The 20885-nt window shown below is 55.8% G+C and overlaps 6 protein-coding genes across 6 annotated transcripts; 4 read left to right on the top strand and 2 right to left on the bottom strand.

Annotated features, from left to right (window-relative positions):
• The first annotated feature begins 3679 nt into the window (after positions 1 to 3679).
• On the top strand, positions 3680 to 5145 carry GGS23DRAFT_549494 (uncharacterized protein). The gene has a single exon (XM_051515227.1). It carries the CDS (start codon positions 3992 to 3994, stop codon positions 5057 to 5059), a length of 1068 nt encoding a protein of 355 aa, XP_051376404.1. The 5' UTR covers positions 3680 to 3991; the 3' UTR covers positions 5060 to 5145.
• A 1957-nt stretch (positions 5146 to 7102) lies between these two features.
• GGS23DRAFT_189655 (phosphoglycerate mutase-like protein) lies at positions 7103 to 9041 on the bottom strand. Its single transcript, XM_051511703.1, has 5 exons — positions 8864 to 9041; positions 8477 to 8727; positions 7751 to 8017; positions 7367 to 7594; positions 7103 to 7239 (listed from the first exon to the last, which is right to left on the bottom strand). Exons 2-5 carry the CDS (start codon positions 8653 to 8655, stop codon positions 7173 to 7175), a joined length of 741 nt encoding a protein of 246 aa, XP_051376403.1. The 5' UTR covers positions 8656 to 8727; positions 8864 to 9041; the 3' UTR covers positions 7103 to 7172.
• Positions 9042 to 9552: 511 nt separating this feature from the next.
• On the top strand, positions 9553 to 10222 carry GGS23DRAFT_592980 (uncharacterized protein; the record flags this gene model as incomplete). Its single annotated transcript, XM_051517968.1, has 2 exons — positions 9553 to 9819; positions 10034 to 10222. 2 exons carry the CDS (start codon positions 9553 to 9555, stop codon positions 10220 to 10222), a joined length of 456 nt encoding a protein of 151 aa, XP_051376402.1.
• Positions 10223 to 10744: 522 nt separating this feature from the next.
• Positions 10745 to 12963, bottom strand: GGS23DRAFT_189525 (cysteine proteinase). The gene is made up of 2 exons (XM_051511702.1): positions 12760 to 12963; positions 10745 to 12674 (listed from the first exon to the last, which is right to left on the bottom strand). Exons 1-2 carry the CDS (start codon positions 12773 to 12775, stop codon positions 11008 to 11010), a joined length of 1683 nt encoding a protein of 560 aa, XP_051376401.1. The 5' UTR covers positions 12776 to 12963; the 3' UTR covers positions 10745 to 11007.
• Positions 12964 to 13476: 513 nt separating this feature from the next.
• GGS23DRAFT_189488 (ARP23 complex 20 kDa subunit) lies at positions 13477 to 14572 on the top strand. The gene is made up of 5 exons (XM_051511701.1): positions 13477 to 13719; positions 13801 to 14127; positions 14200 to 14325; positions 14386 to 14430; positions 14481 to 14572. The coding sequence occupies exons 1-5, from the start codon at positions 13717 to 13719 to the stop codon at positions 14487 to 14489; spliced, it is 510 nt and encodes a 169-aa protein (XP_051376400.1). The 5' UTR covers positions 13477 to 13716; the 3' UTR covers positions 14490 to 14572.
• Positions 14573 to 19267: 4695 nt separating this feature from the next.
• GGS23DRAFT_549474 (uncharacterized protein) lies at positions 19268 to 20256 on the top strand. The gene has a single exon (XM_051515226.1). It carries the CDS (start codon positions 19341 to 19343, stop codon positions 19725 to 19727), a length of 387 nt encoding a protein of 128 aa, XP_051376399.1. The 5' UTR covers positions 19268 to 19340; the 3' UTR covers positions 19728 to 20256.
• Positions 20257 to 20885: the final 629 nt, after the last annotated feature.

Genomic DNA, 20885 nt, shown 5'->3' with positions numbered 1-20885 from the left:
GCCGTTACGTCCTGGAGGGGGGGGGGGCTTTAGCGACAACATTACACGCATACACCGGCGCCGTCGTGACCTCGCTTTAGGCAACCCAGGCGCGCCTAGACTCGGCGGAGCAGGAGAGAGGAGAGAGGAGGAGGAGAGGAGAGGAGAGGAGAGGGAGATAGAGAAGAAGGGGCGGCGGGGGGGGGGGGACTTGGCCCCATGGTCATGGCCCGGGTTCCCCGTACAAACGTTCCGCTTACCAGATGAGAACAGCGAGAGCCGCCCGGTCCTCACGGCGGCGGGAGATGTCGAAAAGGTCAACTAAAAGCCAACTGGGAGACAAGGTACACAAGCAATTCACCGAGTTGAAACTGTGTGTGTATATATACCTATATATAGGTGGATATACTAATATGCAGAGAGATGACGAGGACGGTGACACTATAACAATGACGGTAATGAGTGCGTGTATGCACATATATTATTTTACGCATGTAGGCATGACACTATTGCGTACTGATCGGCCTCCTCATTTGTCCAGTTGGGCCCCTACGTATGTAACGTATGTAACATATGTAGCAACAACACACGTACGCTAAGAGGGAGAGAATCGACGGCAGAAACGGCGGTCCAGTTTCTTTTCTCTTGTCTGTCTCGCTGCCTCTCCAACATCGGAACCCAATGAGACGCGTGTGACATGCGAGCGCTCTAGCGCCGCAACGCCTGAGGATCTCCATTTTACGTGCCTATCCCCTGAATCGTGTCCACGCGAATGGGACGGCGAGCTAACGAAGTTAGTCGAGCTGAAAGGCGGACCAGTCAGCGGCTAGGTTATATGCCTCGTACCAACCAGACACCGACGCTGCTTACCATTATTGTCTGGCATTGCAGCTTTGCGGGTTCGACTCGGCGGGCGGCGGTGAGCCAGGTTGGCTATGTAACCATAGAGATCAAGTTAGGTATTAGAGAATCAATACGGAACCGCCCCTCATTCTCCCCTTCCTCTCCCTCCCCTCTTCCCCCCCTAGTGCCTAGACTATATGCGCCGCCACCAACAACAGAATCCCCCAGCAACTTTTGGTCTATGTCATCATGACTCCATTCCGCTCCATACCGAAGCTGCCTACCCGACCTGCCCTCTTCTCCGGGGGAGAGGGGAAAGCGGGAGGGGAGAGGAGGGGGGGGGGGGGGGGAGAAGGAAGCTATCCGAGAGAGCCAGGAGGATGGATCGCTTGTCACCGTCTCTTGCGGCGGAGTTCCCTGCCTTGCTGCCGCTGCTGCCACCTACTTACCTACCTACCTACATGTGTGCCTAACTAAGGGCCGGTTAGTCCAGCCCCCTTTTATTCAGTCCGGCCTGACCTGCTAGCGCCCAACGAGCGAGGCAAGCAACGGCGCTTTCACCACCAAACAAACTCCAGGCAGAACTCTCCTCGGGCCCTAGTTTGCCTAGTCAAGCCAGGGTAGGGAGATTCACCGGACGTGTGGGACACCGCGGATGACGCCACGTACCGTACCGTACCGAAACCCTACGTCTGGTCCCCATCGTTCGGATGTTTTCCCTCTTCCTCTACCCTTTCTTAGTCCGCGCCATGCCCTCACACCAGCTCCACAGGCTCGTTCCGAGCGCGGCCGGCCCATCTGTCTGGCCTGCAAACCCACTTGGCCAGCAGGTAGCTTGCACCCTAGGGGGTGGTGGAGGGCTTGCGTACATGCGCGCGGGCCGACGCCACGGGCGTGCGTATGAAATATTCACCGCGGTACTGTTCCGTCGAGGACACCCGCGCCCGGCTGGCTCACGCGCTAGGAGCAAACCGAGGCGAAGGCGCACCCAACCGCCCGGAATGTGGTAAGTTTGCCAGCTCACGCTCCCCCCGTTGAGCCGACTGAGCGTTGCTCGAGGTTGGCCCTACCTTAGGTGACATGCCTCGTAATACCCGCTACTGCGGTCTGTTTGGACGCTACAGAGCCTCTGGTTTCCGGGGCTGAGAGCGATGGTGCGGACAAACATTCCGCAGCAGAGGCAAAACTTCTCTCGTTCCTCTTCGCCGACTACCACATCTCGTGACTGTGCTCTGCCGGGACTTAATAGGTAAAGAGATGTTCCTAGGTGTCTACGCTTCGATTTGGTCCCGCGGTTCCACATACCTACCGCCTAGACAGAGTACGCGTTACTTAAACCGCGCCAGTTTTCCCGATCCCCAATCGTCTTAGCAGCAAATTTCCTCGCTCCGTGAAACGCGTAGACTCTATTAGTGTATGTTGGAAACACCCGGACATTTAGTGCAATCGCCATTTCTGGGAAAGGGAAAGATATGTCCCTCCATTCCCACAAGATCAAGTACGGGCGGACTCTTCCCCTTTATACTGTAGATACGTCTACCTACCCACTACTAGATCCCACCTTTGCGCCATGCCGATCCCAGCATGAGCGAGGAACTCCTAACGTTTATACGGCGATGGAGCAGTTTCACTGGTAGCGAAAAGCAGCAAGTTGAAACGGCCTAGTCTCGTATGATCTCGGCGACCTGCCGCTACACGCTCTGGGGGTATTGCTAGATGTTACCACGTCACAAGTGGTGAGCATAAAACGAGGGATGGCCCGAGAGATGCCCGAAGAATGGTGACGAAAATGACAATGCCTAGCGGTAAGTCGGTGATAGCTTTGGTCTCTGTCCGTTTCAACCGCAAATCCCCCAGCCGAGCCGCAGTTAAGTTTCCAGGGGTCCAATTTCGACTTACCAATTACTATTATCCGGTCATGTTCGAACTCGAGGTCTCATACGAGGAATGACGCGGCGGGTAATACAGGAAGAAAGGAAGTAAATAAAATGCTGAGTTGCGTATTACGGCGTGGAATACAGTATCGCAGCACAGTAAGACCACGATAGGTAACGCTTACGCGCGGCACAGGTCCTGCTAATCTAATCCTCCGACCTAGGGGAGACATTCGGGAGGATAGAAAGGTTAGTGGAGGAGATGAATGGATAGATGATCGTTTGTTCCTGTTTCTCTCAGTTCTTTCGTAGCCGGCAGGGCTGGGCAAGCGTCGAAGTAGGCGTCCGAATACAAGACTAGCCAAACCCCCGGTAGAAACTCTTCCCTCCTCGTAACCCTCCGTTACTAGGCCTTTTTCCCTTCCTCGTATCTTTCTTCTATCAGACTCGACTCCTGCCAGATATACCGACGATTCTCGGACGAGCTTGGCTTATTTTCACTCTGAATCCCGCCGGGACATACCGCTGTGTTATTATTATCCTCTTACCTTGACGGTATGTACAACATGGCCCCGATGATATAATGATGACTCCACGACGACATATCCGTATTCCCGGCCAGGGTCGGCATCTCGTTTCGCCTCGCCCTTCTAAGTTATTTCGGGCACTGTTCTAGGAGCGCCCTGCGCAAGGCGCTACCAACTTCCTCTCTGCGTGAAGAAGATGGATGATAATATGGATACTATCAAGAACGGCCGATTCAAAGTACTCGAGCACTAACAGCCTCTCAGCAGACGCTCCTAGACGGACACGCCGGGATCCGTACGTTCGGCGACGCTGGACAATTCCTGATCCCAAAGCCTTGCCGGCAAGCGAGAACGCGACGCGGTCGAGACTCGAAATCCGAGCCCCCCCATCCAACATGTCCTGCCTATATATTGGAATATTGGAAGAGCAAAAAGGAGAGAAAAATAGAACACGATCGCGCCCTGTTAGCGAGCAAGTGGATATGCTGCCTTCGTGCCGAAAGAGAAGGACTGCTACTCAGTAATATGGTATACGCTCCCTGGGTGAGGACAGGCCCGGCGCGGAGATGATAAACGACGATAAAGAGGAGCCGGACCTTGCGAGGCGGTGCGCCGTATTATACAAAGGTCCGCAGCGCATGTGCTGGCCTATCCGTCCGTCGGCCAGAAGGTGTCGATGGATGATTAGCCTAACATATCCGATCGGGGCATTTCCCACGTCCCATCGACGCGCGGTACGGGGCAGAATAACAGAAAGAACTTGATACCATGCTCGCGAGCCACGCCGTGGCAGGCCTCGAACATCGCTGCTCTGCACGGCTTGCTGCCCCGGGCGGCCCCGGGCGGCGGCGGGGGAAACGTGACGATTTGGGAGAAGAAACAGCTACGCGAGGATCGATCTTTCTGGGGCATTTGCTACGCACGTGCAACACTTGCCTGCTTGGCTGTCTCGCAAAGCATTCGCCCCGAAGCCAGGTTTCCCTCCCTATTCCCAAGCAGTTCTTGCTTCTTCGTCCTTCTTCTTTCCGCTCGCTCGCTCGCCCTCCCTCCTCGTCCTTCTTCTCCCCGTCTCACGCGCGCGCGCGCGCTTCCCTCCGTGCTATTCCCCAGCCGGCCAGCCAGCCACCAACTAGGTATTGCTACCCAACGAGCCAGCCAGCCAGCCAGCCAACAAGCCAACGAGCCAACCAACCAGCTGGCGCGATCGCCGCCATCCCTCTCTCCCTCCCGTCGAGCCGAGCCGGCCCGAATCGAGTTGCCCGCCGATCCTTTCCCAGCGAGAACAACGTTGGCAAGCCGGGAAATCTCAGTGTCTTGATCCCTTCGTTCGGATCGACGGAGAGAGCGCAGCCTGCGGGGGCGATGGGGCGGGACAGATGCCACGGGAGATACCGAGAGCGTGAGAGCGAGAGAGCCAGAAAGGGAGGGGGAGAGGACCTACGCCGCGGCCGCGATCCCACTTCCCCCTCCCTCCTCTCCCCTCTCCCGCACGAACTACCTACCCATCTACGTCCTCCCAACCTATGCGGCGCGCGCGTAGGTAAGGAGTGGATACACGCACGCACGCACGCACACGCACGTCCTGCATACGGCTACGTACACATACCTACCTACCTACCTATAAAGCCCGCCTTTCTGGCCGTCCGTCCGTGCGAAGACAGGCGGCCTGCGCGTGGGCGGAGCCTGCGCGCGCACGTCCGCCTGCCCCATGGCGCGCGGCGCTCCCTCCTCGTCGAGCCTACTATACCTGGCCGCCCAGCCCAGCCCAGCCAGACGCCCACTCGTGGGTCTCCGCCGAAAGGTGGGGAGGGGGCGCGCGCGCCAGGGCAGACGTGATGGCGTCGGGTCGGGTCGGGTCGGGCGCCGACCGCCAGAGCCGCTCCGCGCCGTGCCGCGGGCGACGCCTCGATCCTGATCGCCTTCCCCCCCCCTCCCCCCGCCCTGCGCCAGTCAGTGCGTGCGTGCGTGCGCGCGTGCGCGGCAGGCAGAGACGGACGGACAGAGGCAGAGATGGGGTCGAACCAGGGGTGGGCAGGGGGGGAGGGGACCGCATGGGGACGGCGCGGCTCGCGCGGGAAAAAATGGCTTGCTGGGCGAGCGCGGCGGTCGTACGTTCTTCGCTGCAGACGCACTGCTGCTGGCTCCGCTCGCACGTGCGGGACCGGCGGGCGGGCCCTCCCTCGCCCCCCTCGTACGATGCTGCTGCTGCAGTGCGTCGCCGCGAGGTGCCTGCGCGCTGGCAGATGCATCTCGACGCCCCCCGTATCGAGGCACGTCGGTCTGCGTGGACGCTGGCTGGCTGGCTGGCTGGCCCATGTGTGGGCCGTCTGCGTGGGCGAGGGCTAGTGGACACTGGCCCGTGGCTCGTCGGCGGGACGCCCGAGGAGAGGGGGGGAAGGGGAGTATCGGTGGAGCGTACCAGCGCGGCCCATCCCTACCTACATACATGCCTACCTACCTACTCTATGGATGGCAGGTAGATAGGTAAGACAGGCCAGTAGGGCAGGCAGGCAGGTAGGCACAGGCAGGCAGGCAAGCAGCTGGGTCGGTGGCAGGGGGAAGGGGGAGGGGGCGCCCGATACGCGCTCCCGTTGGCGGAGCGTACTCCGGAGGCCCCATCGCCGGCTGCCAAGAGGCGATGCGATTGGGGCGAGGGGGCTAGGGACCAGACGTAGGCGCCACGCCTAGGCCGTCTTCTCCCGAGATGGCGGCGCAGGGAGTCCCAGGGAAGCCTGCCGTGGCATTATGGAGAGAGGTAGGCATATCGGTACCGCCGCTATTCTGACACCCCTCCTCGGAGGCTAAGAGAGTGATGTCGCGGCCTATTTGACGTCGCTTGCCCCAGTCCGTGTCTACCTGACAAGTTGTGACGATATGTACGGATACACCTAGGTCTCGTCACCTCGATTCTCGGTGTGTAAACGTATATATACCGGTATACGCTACATACCGCGCAGGCAATATATACAAGAGCGCCACCCCCACATCCCCCCCCCCCTTGTGTCTCTAGTAGTATACATGCTACTCCCATCCCGCTTGCTCTGTCTGATATCCTAACGAAGGAGGGGAAGAGGCCAAAGGTGAGGGAGGGTTTGACCTGCTAGGTTGAAATCAGGCTGGTCCAACGCAAGGTTATCTCCCCGCGACCTATCGTCCCATGGCCGTAGAGGGAAAAGTTATACACCTATCTAGACATATTAGCAAACGGCAAGAGGGCGATATACGCAGGGAGGCGGGGGGGGGTGTAGCCGCCTGCTCGATAACTGCCACGACGACAACTTGTCAATTTACTTATGGACGTGAATAGTTGCCTTGGCTCCCACCCCTCGATAGATTAAGTAGGCAGAGTAGATAAGCCTTTAACCCTGTGCGTGAAGTCATTCCGGGGGCCACAGCCGCTGGGGTGCGTTATGCTCGCCCTCACATACTCCAACATCGTTGTCGTCGCCGTGGTTTTGCCTCCCTCCCTTCCCTTCCAAGTTGGCAAATCATCCTCAGCATGATGTATCAATGTCCCGAAACGGACGGAAGCACACGATGTCTTTCGTCAAATGAAGCAGCCAAAGTACGTATCGCGCTCCGGACCCCCGAGACATTGTTCCGCGGCTATCGACGGGGAAGGCAAACGGACTCCCTATGGCTCCTCGGCCTTTCTTCACTGAAACCGGCATGTCTCAGTAATCCCGCGGGATTGCGGCATGCGCCAGGGGATAAAGACGGACCTTCTGGTTACCCACAAGTAACAATGTGCTATGGTCTCGGCGAGCGTCACATAGGGTTCCGGTAGGAAACTTCGTAGACGTGCTGTAACCAATCTAGGTATATGCCTATATGAGGCACATCTAAGATACTATAGCTGTAGTCTATTGGCGCAAACGGATATCCTGGCGCCAGGCAAACCGTCTCTATGTAGGCTCTATAGACCCCCTTTGCCTCCCTCTTACCTCCTTCATGGCCCTACTACGAAAGCACCACCTAGCAATATAGCAGGCTCGTCGATGTTGTAGTGCTCATAGCTAATATGTGGTTGTCTCTACGTCAGTATCGTTGTCGTCGAGGCGAATGGTAGTGATAGCATGAGCGGTAGCACAAGTTGCCCCTCCGTGAGGCAACGCGTTCTGCTGGGGAGGCGGGGTGGTTTACCTTAACGTTCCAACACCACCAGCTTCCAGCAGGAAGGCCGGGCCCTCTTGGAGCATCTTTCCGACCCACCTCAACGCAAAGGCGCGGAGTATGTGGCCGTGCGCTACGATCAAGACGTCTCCGGGCGGCAGCTCTTCCGACTTCGGCTTTCCGATGACGGGCAAGTGCCACGTCTCCCGGATCTGCTTGATGAGGCGGTCTACGCGCTCCGTGATATCTTCGGGGCTCCTATCGATAATATCAGTATCAGTCAGTCAGTCCCCTTGTACACCAAATCCCTTAATATCGTTAACCCTACCCTCCCTAGATACGATTTAACACGTCTCAACTAGGGGGGGTTGTCTACGCTAGTCAGAGGCCGATGGAGGGGGGCGGACAACTTACTCTCCACCGATACATCCGTCTCTCCAGATGTCCCACCTCAGAGCCAAACCTTGCTTGGTGCGGATCTCCCGGATTTCGGGACTCGTAATACCCTCGTAGTCGCCGTAGTCCCACTCGCGGATATCCTCGGTAACCTCAACGCGCGCGTTGCAAGTGCGGCCCGCATCGGCTAACTTCTCGCCATGGACTTTCCACGGCAATGGGCCTGTAGTGCCAAGGTTCAGCAGCTCGAAAGTACGTTGCGCTCGCTTCCGTGGCGACACATATCTAGAGAGTTAGCGATGTTAGCATCTATGTATGCACGAGGCTTAACTTTAATAATATGTTGAGATAGTGTGAAGGGGGAGTGGTGACTAGGGCCGAAAGTCCTGTACATTAACTCTACAAGACTTCTAGAAACGGCGGATGCAGCGATCTATCGTGAGATTACTCTCCAATGCCATAGGACAAATCATAAAGAATAAGTGCCCGGGGAAAAGTAGATACGAAACCCGGATTCCAATACCCTGGAGGTGACCAACTTGCATGGCTGGCGCTAGCTGGTATTATGGTTCGAGTAGAGGGGACGCGTATGCAGCCCTGCCCCCTACTATCCTTCCTCCAAGTCGTGATCCAGCAGTCCAAGCTTCCTCGTAGCAGACAAGATGCGCACCTCCATCCAGTTCATGCAGGGACTCGAAAGGCGTCCGATAAACGGCTATGCAGTTTGAGGGAAAGGCGGCTCACATATGTGCAAGTTTATTTGGCACGATGAGTCGATCATTGCCGACAAGCGCCTGACCGGTCGCTTTGACTCGCCTCTCCCCGTTGGCCGTCAAGGGGATATCGGTTCTGCCGGTATGTTTGCCGGAGAGAGACCATTCTGTCTCGCCATGGCGGACGAGAAAGACCCGCGGGGTGGCCATGACACCTGACCGATGAGACTCTCGGCGATATTACTTTGGTGTGCTTAGTCTAGTAAGATTATCCTCTCGGGGCTAGCAGCAGGAGGATCTTAAATAGTCAGATCAGATCCAGTCAACCTAAACAAATGGCCGCAAAGGTAAAATGGGCCGTGAGGGCGTTACTTGTATAACAAGTGTCAACTTAGGGTTGTCATATAAGGGACCTTACGGCGGTGCTCGAGACAGAGCCACGGACGTCAAAAGAGTAAGAAAAAATGGAAAAAGGAGAAGAGCTTGCCGTTCACAGCTAGGTTACGAGAACGAGTAGCGGAGGTGCGAGAGTTTACAGGCAAGGCCTCGGACTTCAGAGGTGGAAGGCGAAAAAGAACGATGGAAGGTTAGCGCTGTCTTACCTAAGATGATCGGTTACCTAATGCAATAGGTATTACCTATACATTGCATCACTCTTTGCTCTGGCCGCGCAAGGATTACTAAAGGCTCTGTGCTTGACTGCTATTGGCTCACCTAAGGCAGAACCCACGCCGCCGAATAACCCAGCGGAGCCAGCGGCGCCGACTCTTCCGCCACCACCGACGTCCACTGTGGCTTTTTCCGTGCCTCCTCCGCTATGCAGCACGTATAACCTCCTAACTTCTCCCCCGCGAGCTTTTACATCGCGCAGCTGCGGCGAGCCGTCCCCTAACCAAGCATTCCCACTCTTCTCCACTTCGGGGAGGGGGGCCTCGGAGATTTCCCGCCTCCGTGGAGATCAGAACGGCGGGAGGGAGTGGAGAAGAAGGGCTTGGAACTATCTACACGAACCGACGACGAGCATCTACTCTCATGCGACCGTAATGAAGCAACCGCTCGGCAGGCTGCGAGAAAGGACAGACTAGCGAAAGGACACCTCTCGCCACCATGGCATTCCGACGAAAGCGCCCATCGGCGGCGACCCCTGCGACGCCGGCATCGACGCCGCCGCCCCGTCCGCCGCCGCGGGTGCTGAGGCGGGACGCGGCGCTACCGCCGAGGTCCCCGCTCGGCGAGATCCCCGGCAAGGCTGCCTCGGGCGCGGGGCGGCGCCTGAGCCCGAGGACGCTAGTCATCACCGCCGCCGCCGCCGCCGTCATCATCGTCGGCACCGTATACGGCGCGAAGATGAAGGGAGAGCAGGACTTCATAGCCGTACGTGTTCCCACTTTGCCCCCTTTCTCCACCCCTCTACTGCCCCGCCCCATCTCCTCTCCCTAATCTTCACCTTCCCTACGAGCGACGACGACATCGATTACGTTACAACACTCGCCTCGTTCCCTCTGCACCCTCCTTTTTTCTACTACTACGGACCCGCTCTCCCTTGATATCTACGCGCGCGTTTCCACGGCGAACGGCGACGGCGCAGGCGCTCGCTAACGCGCCGGGACCTCCCGGACGGCTGCAGGAGCGGCAAAAGGTCGTCGAGGCTCCGGTCGAGGACCGCATCCGCGACCTCGAGCGGCGCCGCGCCGAGCTCGTCGGGAAGCGGGCCCCGCTCCAGCACAAGGTCGACGAGCTGCGCGAGCGGATCGCACGGGCCGAGGGCCAGCAGTGAAGCCGCTCGCCGGGGGACACCCCACGAGAGAGAGAGAGAGAGACGGACGGACGGACGGGAGGAAAGGGGGGGAATAAATAGGGCTCCCCCCCTATCGGGAGCACGGTTCCGCAGTGCGGACCTTTTAGCGTCGTGGTCGGGAACCGGAAAGAAAGGGCGGTGGATAAGGAGGCAGGGTGGGCTACTCCACATAGACAGAACGCGTGATCATATAAGGGGGCCCCCCTTTCTGCTGAAACGGGCGGTGCCCGTCGTGCGTTTATATTTCGGGCTGCAATCCTTCCAACGTGCACGCGCGAGGATCGAGACAGCTTGACGCGCGCTTACCTAGAGTTGTGCCGGAAGCGGTAGCCGAAAGCTGGTGATCCGTAATGGCGGTAGGGCTGCCTCCACATGTACCTATATTAAGGAGCTCTACGTAAAGACAAAGACGCCTTGGGGAAAGTCATTCTCACTCTGTATACTACCGCGTCGCTACTCGAAGAAGGGCACCAATACCACATACTCGTACCTAGTAATGGTACTCATGATAGGCAACGACTTTCAATGAGAACATCAACAATAATACCTACATACTACTACAGGTGTTAAGAGTCGGTACGCAGCGGAAGAGGACTCTGGAGTCTAACAACTAAGCCCCCAGAGGCACGGCGTCTATTTCCGAACCCGTTCGGATCAACGAACGTAAGTCTAATGCTAATCCGTATTCCCTAGTCGCCATGCATCCTTTTCTTTAACAGAAAACCGCCACACACGAACGCGACGTCCTCGTCCCTGCTACAGGATTACTCGAGCGTACCGTCGGCGGATGGCAAGGGAATGGCACGATATAGTAGAATTAGAGCCGAATGCGACTCGCCACCTCCGGCCAGGGTCTCAATTTTATCCGACGTCACCTCCGATACCTTGTCGTCGTTGAACCACCACCACTTGCCGTCTTCCTCCTTCCGCTTGCCGGTCTTCGCGTCAACCGGGGCGGCCTTTTTGACGTAGGCGGTGTAGTGGCCGCTGTCCGCGCTGGCGCCCTGATGCGTCACAACGCCCCTGAGCTCGTATAGGCCCGACAGGTTGGCGCCGTCGTCCTTGGCTAGCTCTGGGTCTATAAGCGCGTGCAGCTCCTTCTTGGCGGCCAGAAGCGCGGCATCGCGCTCCGCGTCGATCTCGGCGTCCGTCTTGTAAGTCTCGGTCATCTCTACGTCGCCATCTGCGGAGGTGCTAGGCTTCTTGCCATCGTCCTTCTTACTATCCTTCTTGTTACCCTTCGAACCGGCAGCGTCGCCGGCGTCCTCGCCCGCCCCATTCCGCTTACGCCGCTTCCGTGCGCGCTCGATGTCCTCTTCATCCTTCCGGACTTCTCGGACTTTGTCTCTGACGGGGACCAGCATGGCCTTGAGCTTCTCGTCGCAGAATTCGACCATGTCGAGCTCATGGGGAAAGGTGACCTTGCGCATGATCTTGGCCTTCTTCTGCGTCTCCCGCTTCCAGAAGAAGCGAACGAAATGAACTGTCAAGTACTTGGGCAGCCGGGAGATTTTGGAAGTTTTCGTATAGGCGGCGTCCCTGTCTAGGAGCTCCGAGCGCTTCTCGAGCTTTTCGCTCAATCCATTCGCAATGCCATCCCGCAGGTGGTTTGTGTTGGCATCGATGTGACAATTAATTTTTAAGAAGGCCTCTTTTGAGGTGACAGGCTGCTCGCCGGCCTCCTTAGCTGCAGGCTCATCACACTCCAGTTCAGACGCGAACTCCCCCGCCATGTACTTATCGATGAAGGACTCCGCGGCAGAACCAGGCGCTTCCGTCACGCGCAGCTTTTGTCGCAGTTGCGTGACAATCTGAGACCAGGCCTCCTCCGCATCCTGCTGGGCAAATCCGGGCCCGGTGCGTGAGCGCTCGGCAAATTGGGGGAATGCGGTTCGCAACGCGGCCAGGAAAGTGTGGGGTGTGAATGCATTCTGGGTCTCGGACATGTATCGGTAGAGATCCCGGAGTTGTTTGGTTAGGTCTAGCTGGGGTAGTAAACTGGGCGGAGTCGACTCCTGTGGCTCGTACTTAACAAGAGCAGCCTGAAGCTCCGGGATGGCACGCAGGGCCTGGAGAGTTGAGTTGAGATAGCATGTGTTGCCGAGGTTAGTCAAACCAGCAGGTATGGCGCCCTCTTGCTGTGCGGCTTCAGCCTCAGTCATGTCCTCGACGAACTTGACCTGCTCCTTTGGTCGGACCAGAGCTTCCTTCCCATCCTTCCCCGGTGTTCCCAGCATCATTATCGACTGCCCAGGTTTAAAGTCAAACTTGGTCATCGGGGTGTCATTTTTAAGCTGGCCACCCTTGATCACGATCTTCTGACGCTCGGGCTCGACGCCGGTGAGGCTGTATAGCTGGAACTTGAAGACCTCACCGGTCGAATCGGGGTCTACCTCGACATCGTACTTGGTGCCCTGATGTTTGACGACGACTGTTCAAGGCCAAGCAGGTCAGCACAAATCCACATCTAGGAGCTTGACCCGGCCTGATAGGGTAGGTATGCTCGGAATCCTTACTTGGTATTGTCGCCATCTCGTCCTCGAGGATATGGCTCTCGAGAAGAGTGCTGGGTAGGTAGAGGAATCAGCGGGAGCGTAGGCAATACTACCCGTGCAGCTTGGGTAGCGTTGAGGTCTAAAGCGGGGACGAGCGAAGAAGGGGAGTTATGTTGTCCCTGGGAGAGATGGGTTCCAAGGCAAATCCCGTAGTCCGTCACCCAATAATAGATAGACGAAGCGAGTCCATCAGCAGTAGGGCTGGTGGCGGTTGGTTGACGAAGGAGCCCTGGGGACTTTTCAGAAGAGTTGGCGGGGTGCCGACCCAAAGGCGACGCCACAGGCTAAAGCCACATAACGGAATCAGCCAGGGTGCCTAAGAGGTACCTAGGTACCGTATGTATTTATGCACATATGTATAATTTCTACCTATGTACTTTACAGAGGCACATACTCATAAGGCATAGGAAGTACCACATACCTGATAGGTACACAGATACATACGGCTTATACAGTTTTCAAACAATCAGATAAGGAAGGGGGTCAAACGGCACCTGAGGCAAAGCACCTACCAACGGGTATTTTTATACGGTGTACGTACTATGCAAGTACTGTGAACGCACTGTAAGCGCATCTAGCCCAGGCGTGGGGCAGAGATAGGTACCTATGTACCCTAGGTGCCTAGGGGGGATACCTCGTAGGTATGGGGCGGGCGTGTACCCAGGTACCTACCTCCTGTCCTATATCTCTGGCACCTAACCCTTAGGTAATCCTATGTACCTCCAACAAAGGCGCCTTAGGTAAGTGAAGGTACCCCACACTCACGACGCGGACGACCAACTCGGCCGTCTCGACCGCTCAAGCTGCTTGTGTAGTCTACAACAACCATCTCTCGACCTATCTCTGCTTCCTTCACATCGCCCGCCGAACCGCCCCTCGGAGACTGGCAACTTCTGGGGACCGATAAGTCTACCCACTATGGCACGTTATTTACGCGGATATATGCCCATCCTTCTCTGTCGGAGATCCCCTGCTAACGTATTTATTTCCCCATGATCGCAGTCCCAATCCCTCCGCCCCTACCTCCAGTGCGTGCGAAGCACTCTGACTGCCGCCCTCTGCCTCTCCAACTTCGCCTCCCAAACCTCAGAACGGCACAATGTCCCTGAGATCGAAGCCCAAACCTCCCCCGAGGTCCTGCTGAACCCCTTGATCGTCTCGCGCAACGAGAACGAGAAGGTCTTGATCGAGCCGAGCATCAACAGCGTACGGATTAGCATCAAGATCAAGCAGGCCGACGAGATCGAGAACATCCTAGTCCACAAGTTTACTCGGTTCCTTACCCAGCGAGCGGAAGCCTTCTTCATCCTCCGAAGGAAACCAATAAAGGTACCTCCCCACCGACGGCGTCGAGGAAACCAGGCCGCCCTCGTGCTGTCCAAGGCTAACCCATCCCGGCAGGGCTATGACATTTCGTTCTTAATAACGAACTTCCACACCGAGGAGATGCTGAAGCACAAGCTGGTCGACTTTATCATTCAGTTCATGGAGGAGGTAGATAAGGAGATATCAGAGATGAAGCTATTTGTAGGTTGTCTCGGAGTCCGCCGACCTCTGGTTGGGATGGGATTTGCTAACGGCAACCAGTTGAATGCACGGGCAAGATTTGTTGCCGAATCCTTCTTAACACCTGTGAGTTTTATCGTTCTGGTCTCAGCATAGCCTGCTAACGACAGCCCAAGTTTGACTAAGGGGAAGCCCATACGCCATATCATCTTACTTGCCGCCGATGGGACTAGACCGACAAGCACGGCGACATAAGACTCGACGCAACGAAGACATCACTTTAGAACACTACGCAGAACATTAGAATCCCCCGCCATACGCGCCATTAAGACACCTCCATAACGCGTCAAATGTTGGCAATAGGCAGATCCTGCATTGCCGCTCGATGTTTCCCGGTCCATCAACTCTCCCCAACGCCACCACCCGGGCCAGATCCCACGACCAATTGGTCACCAGATAGGAAAATAAAAGTAGAAATTTCAGAATCCTATGATTGGGTCAATTTTGGCGTCAGACTCCGACCACAGGCTTCGTCCCGGTCCGCTCTGCGGTCAAGCTGTCATTTGTGATACCCATGGCTAGAATTCGTTCCCGTCCCGAGGGTGTACAATATGCCTAAGTAATAACCAAGATTTTTCCCCACTGATCCTGTTCTGGAGCGAAACTATTAACGGAGACAAGTCCTTCATTGTGAAAGTGGCCGAAGTGCCCAAGCGCCCAAGTACGATATCCCTCATACCCACTCACGTCAACGGGTATATTCCGTAACTGGAAAGTATTCCCGTTAGTCTCTTGAAACCTGAAGGGATAATGTGATAGAGACCTTCGGCGTCCTTGATCAGAGTCTCTCCCCCTCGCAAACAGAGTGGCGGAAGCTCTGATTATCTCTAGTTCACGGCCTCTGCTCATGCCACCGACCACCACTCTCTCCAGCTTCGGCAGTTCTGTACCCGAAAATGCGCTAGCGGTCAACCCCTTTTTATCAGTCCCTTGGGATTTCTTCGCGACACAAGTGCAACTCGTTGAGGGTGTCACGGTGTAACGCTTTTCGTGCCAAGTTCAACTACTCGAGGGAAGTCCTCCTCTTCGTCATATTCCCCTCTGGGAGTGAATAAGGCTTAGTTGTGTTTAAATTCAAGAAGTCTCAAGAACTTGGTAGGGGCTTTAAACACAATCTACGCCCGTCCACTTCTTCACCTGTGATGATTAGAGAATAATGTGTTGATTTACGTCTGGTACAGCGTCAGTGTGTCCTCTTGTCCTCTCAGTGGCAACTTCCCATAAGACTAGGGAATCAGTATATATTTGTAGCTCCCTTCTTGACCAGCTATTCTTAGGCTATGTAGATAAGTTACGGGACAATGAGCTGTGGTTGGCACTGTCTATTTATAACTAGTTGTTCTAGAGTTGAGTGAACCAAAACGTGATATTCATAAACATACCAGGTCCCTAACTCTAGGTATTGTACTCTAGCTTAGGAAATTCCAAAATCAGTTTTCCTTGATTCGGAATCACTACCATGTTAAAGTCAGGCTCCTGGCCATTTGTAGAACCTGAAACACCAGTTTCCATGTCTTTTTTTTTTTTTTTACTGAAAAGAAAACTCCTAAAGATTACATGAAGAATTACATCTGTGGTTAGCCCCTTTTGCAGAAATCTCCCCAAGGTACCTCTACTCTTCTGTTGATCCACCACCCATATCTCCCAACGCCGCCTTGACAGAGCCAGATGTATATTCTTATCTCCCAACAGGAGGCGCCGGTGTCCTCATTCTCTCCTCCCCCTCTCTCCTCCAAGAACTGACAGAATCCTCCTTGAAGCTCCGAGCACCCTTCACCTATAGGTCGGTATCCGTCCTCTTCATTCCTCCCTCCGGAGCGTGTCGGTCACATCCTTAAAACATGCCGCGCCGGGTGCGTGAAGTGTAAGCTAACTTGCCCGTCGTTAAGGGCGTGCCGGTTCGACTTACCATTATAACCCGTAAGATCACGGAGGCCTCCATATCCCGATTCATAACGCAAACATCATCCAGTTTCCTCTTCCAAGGCGCCCTTTCCCGTAATTCATATCGTGAACCTGACTCCCCATCCCCATCCCCATCCTCAAGCAAACTTTCTCCGGTACGTAGTAGATGGCATCCGACCCCCTCCCCCTTCTTCGCACGTCTCGTGGACGCCGTACCATACAGTACGAAGGCCGTCATCTATTTCCTCTTGTTACGTTGCTTACTCTATATTAGCGTCCGTTCAGCTGGGCGGACACAGAAAGAGGGTCAATTCTCACCTCCAGCCTCCCCCCTTTTTATCAACCACTTTTGATTTTCCACTGGCATCAACGCTCAGACCGCCGTCACCTCGCAACCGCACACGTTTCCAGCCGTCGTCTGATCTACTCACAGTTTCCCCGAAGCTTCTAATATTACAGGCCCTTTGAGTCAGCGCTCCTACTTGCATCTGCCCTCGAATCCAGCACTTATTCAATCCCGTCAACAACTAATATTGTTCTTCTAAGAATACCTAGCCTCTAGTCGTTCTGCTCGAAAGTTACCTGCTTTTATCCAGCCGGGCCAGACAAGTGGTCATTCGCACTGAGACTCCAACTTCCTACTGGTAGTTCATTTCCAACTCCTCTCCTTCCTCTCGCGCCTCCCTTCCCCCTATAATCTCGGGTTTCCACCGAAGGCCGAAGACTGAAACCCCTTAAACATTAGCGACTAAGCATAACCCATGTCCAAATTCTCATCTCGCATCGTCCCCTTCATCACTTGATTCATCTCCTATTCTTCCAGTGTCATAACCCCCCCTAAAACAGATCCATCGCTAACACGTACGGATATAGACATACACAGGATATTCAGGTCCGATGTCTGTTGGCAAGAGAGCATAGTCCTCGCTTGGCAACCTATTATCCATACCACCTTCTTTTGAACTTGAGCCGGAGCCATGGACGGAAGCAGGTCCAACAGATCTTCGACTGGAAGTATATCGAAACAAGTTCGCTGGGCGGACTCGACATCTCCTGGCCATCCAGTTCCCGGCCGATCTAATCAGAATGGCGACGGAGGCGCCCCTCTAGCTACTAAAACTTCCTCGATCGCAAGCAGATCTGCTGGCATTGGTAACATCAGCAACAGGGATGATCACGGCACTGAGACGGGATTTAAAGAGAACCACACACCCGGTGTCCTTAGCATTGCAGGAATTCCGAGCAGCAGTATGCCGTCTGCCTCCACCATCACAACCTCGGTCTCAGATCAGGTAATAAATAAATCATGCCTCAATCTCTCTCTCTCCTTCCCCCCCCCCCCGGAAAGTCCAGTCCAGATCATCCCGGGTTAATACTAGGGCCCCAAAGCCACAATCTCGACGAGAGAATAGGTCATGCTAACCTATATTCTTTCAACTTACAGCTTTCGGTCTCTTTCAAGGCACAGGCACAGGCACGGGAAGGAATGCTCGTTGCTCCACCTCATGCCATTCCGACTTACCAAAACGCTTCCTATGTCGCCTCTAATACCGCTGCCACCTTGACGCCGGGCCAGCAACCTGCTGACCATATCACACCCAATACTTTTATGAACCGGGCGGACCAACCGGTTGACAATAATCAATCTCGAGGACGGGCACAATCTACTTCGACACGATCAACCACGAGCTCTACTCATAGTCGGGAAACCCCCACAGAGGATGATTTCGCCCACCTCAGGTCTATCCTCTTTAAAACCTCCATCGGTCTGAAGTCATCAGGTGTTCCTTTCGACGAGGATTCCTCTCGTATTCCTGCCGGCAGCACTTCCTCGTCCACGGCGAACCAGGCCGGTACGAGTTCCGCCGCGTATCACACGTCAGCCAAGAGTTCCATAAGCAGCATCGGCCAGGCCGGACGACAGGACGTTCTGTTTCGCCCCCTTCTGGCTGGTCGGCGTGAATCTACTAGTACAGGCACAGCAGTTCCCGACGAACCTGCAAGGCCGGCTACTCACCGTTACGTTAAGCGCGAACACGTAGAGAACCTGAAGAATAATACCACGCAGGACGTCAAGCAACCTGTGGAAGCCGCACCGCTACGCAAGCTACCGGGCAGCTCGTCCGACAGTAACCTTGATATGTATCGCAGCACACTTTTCAAATCGGGTGTACAGCCTGATGGCGGACCAGCAGGAGACGTGGCCGATACCCAGCCGCCTCGTCCTATCCCCCATGGTCATGAGATGGTGATTCGGTCCGGGGAGCATCCCGTATCGGGACTCACCCCGATCCCGTACCGCAGTGGACAACGACAATGCTCGAGTCAGCTAAACAATATGATTGACACCTCCGGTCATCCTTCTCCTGAAGCCATTTTGAACCCCTCTAATATCCCCTTCGTGGAGACATACAGCGTGGCAAATCCCACGAACCACGGCGTTATACACTTGACCAACGTGAGTACACTTGTGGCTGATGTGTCGGCGGCTCTCGAACGGGACTATCTTGGCTAACTATGGCTAACTCTATACCCAACCCAGATTCCCTACGACACCGCGCGCTGCGATGTTGTTGCTTTGCTTGGCCGCAACTCTCGAATCTTGAACGACACCGCTGAGCCAGTTCACATTATCATGGACCGCGTGACGAGCAAGACTAACGATTGCTACGTCGAATTCATGACTTTCCAGGACGCGGTGAACGCGGTTGACAGATTCCGCGGTTTTCTCGACAACGGCCACCACCCTCGCATCGGAAACCGAAGCGTTGACATGGAGCTCTCGAGCCAGGCCCAGCTCCAGAAAGAGCTATTCCCGGCCGCTCGCGGGGTGGACTGGAACGTGGTCCCCCACAAGATCACGACCGACAGCGGATGGAATTGGGAGAACTTTAAAGGATTTGTTTCGGATGAGGAGATGATTATGTTGGTCAAGCACGTCGACGGTGCGCAGCGAGTACGACCCCCCTCCTCTTCTTCCCCCCCGCCCTTTCTGCTGGTTGCTATCTACTAACGCTTGGGTCTTCTAGTCCCCCTTTTCGACGAACTGCCCCCAGCGGGCCTACGAATGCATGATTAGCACACTGAAGAAATTTCCTTGGTACATGCCACAACATATCACGATCAAGCAGCGACATATCACTTACAGCACCACGGCCAAGATGATCCAAGTGCTGTCGGCGAGGCTGAGGAAGGGCTCGTCGGATGTCCATCTAGACGCGCTGCTCCTCGACCGCCTCGTTAAGGCGGCCATGTCGTGCCCCGGCTTCACCGTGTCCCAGAAGGACGGCATCGCGTACCTGGCCGACATGTCGGACAGCCAGGCCATGGAGTTCAACGTGCCCCGCTTCGCCGACAAGTGGTGCCACCAGTACGTCCTGGGCCCCAAGCCGGGCGTTCCTGCAGACGTCCTCGAGGTATTGTGGCCCTCCCCGGACCTAGACGTGCTTGCGTGCTGACCCGCGACCCATCCGCAGTATTACATTACGCTCATCCGCGAGGAGACGGAGCAGACGGTGCAGAAACTGCCCATGCCCCGCCGGCAGCTGGTGCAGAACCTGGGCTCGCACACGTCCGACCACTGGGGCTACTTCTGGTGCGAGCTCAACTACCCCATCGGCCCCGTTTTTGACGCTATGAGTCTGGCCGACGCCGGCCGCCACGAGTGGGCCGCGGTCGATCGTGTCCTTCGCCGCGCCCTGAGCGGAGGCCCGCGTCCGTCGTATTAGGCCGCCCGCACCACCTGACTTCACCCGCACCAATATAGCTGTAGATTTTGGGCGTAGTCCCGGATGCGGGGGACGTCCGGATGGGTATGTGAGCCTGGCTTATCGGCTTGTTTGTTACCTGGTAGCCCAATATCCTCTATCCTGCGGCATGAGACTCCTGTGCTCCTAGCACCTCCCCCCAAATTCCGATCCCGGCGCGGCGGAATGCTGATGGGAACGTAGTATCTATCGGCTATTAGCAGTGCAATCTTGCTGTCGCACGCTCTCTGCAACCACCGTCCTACATGCTGATGGCGACCAGCCGCTTGGATCGCACGAGGAGGAAGGCTGAATGATGATAACCTTTGCTATTGCTACACCACGCGGGCGCTCGCATCACGTCACATAGGTAGTTAATTTATACGTTTTTCCACATGCTCCCCCGACCGCGACAGAACGTCTTCCTGTTTGCGCGCAGGCGAACAAGGTAGGTAGGGTGGGCATTTCGCCCGTTGCGCTACCGTGTGTCTTGCCCATGCCGCTCGTCTCGAGACGCGTAAGGGGCTCGAGAGTAGAAGCCTATAATAAGGTGGCTAGAGTTCTTGAGTTGGGTCGGCGAGACGCTGAAGTGGCAGTCGAGGTACGTAGGTACCTGCGGGTAGAGGTGAAGTTGAATTTTGCTCTCGGGCCGGTCGAACCCCACAGTGCCCATAATACGCGAGACCGGGGTTGACGCCAAAAGACGAGTACCTCTGGTTGCTAGTGAGCCCGGTACAGGACAATACATCCCGGTCCACTCCATAGGCATGAGTACCGCCCGCAACGCCTATCGTACAGTGCATGTATACATATGTAGAAGCGGCCATTTTATGATAATGTACCGATTGTCACCGTTGCAGTCTCCCGCCC

This window comes from Durotheca rogersii, assembly GCF_024521655.1.
Source record: "Durotheca rogersii strain YMJ 92031201 chromosome Unknown GGS23scaffold_2, whole genome shotgun sequence".
NCBI lineage: Eukaryota > Fungi > Ascomycota > Sordariomycetes > Xylariales > Xylariaceae > Durotheca > Durotheca rogersii.
Note: the sequence above shows the minus strand (reverse complement) of the source record. Positions and strands in the feature narration are given on the sequence as shown.

Excerpts from the sequence above, each read along its gene's own strand:
- GGS23DRAFT_549494 (XM_051515227.1), top strand. The coding sequence starts at position 3,992 with ATGCTCGCGAGCCACGCCGTGGCAGGCCTCGAACATCGCTGCTCTGCA.
- GGS23DRAFT_189655 (XM_051511703.1), bottom strand. The coding sequence starts at position 8,655 with ATGGCCACCCCGCGGGTCTTTCTCGTCCGCCATGGCGAGACAGAATGG. Across the intron at positions 8,018-8,476 it reads CCAAATAAACTTGCACATAT|ATATGTGTCGCCACGGAAGC; the intron begins GTGAGCCGCCTT and ends CTAACTCTCTAG. Across the intron at positions 7,240-7,366 it reads GGTGGTGTTGGAACGTTAAG|CTATGAGCACTACAACATCG; the intron begins GTAAACCACCCC and ends ACCACATATTAG.
- GGS23DRAFT_189488 (XM_051511701.1), top strand. Across the intron at positions 14,128-14,199 it reads TCCGAAGGAAACCAATAAAG|GGCTATGACATTTCGTTCTT; the intron begins GTACCTCCCCAC and ends CCATCCCGGCAG. Across the intron at positions 14,326-14,385 it reads TATCAGAGATGAAGCTATTT|TTGAATGCACGGGCAAGATT; the intron begins GTAGGTTGTCTC and ends AACGGCAACCAG.
- GGS23DRAFT_549474 (XM_051515226.1), top strand. The coding sequence starts at position 19,341 with ATGATTAGCACACTGAAGAAATTTCCTTGGTACATGCCACAACATATC.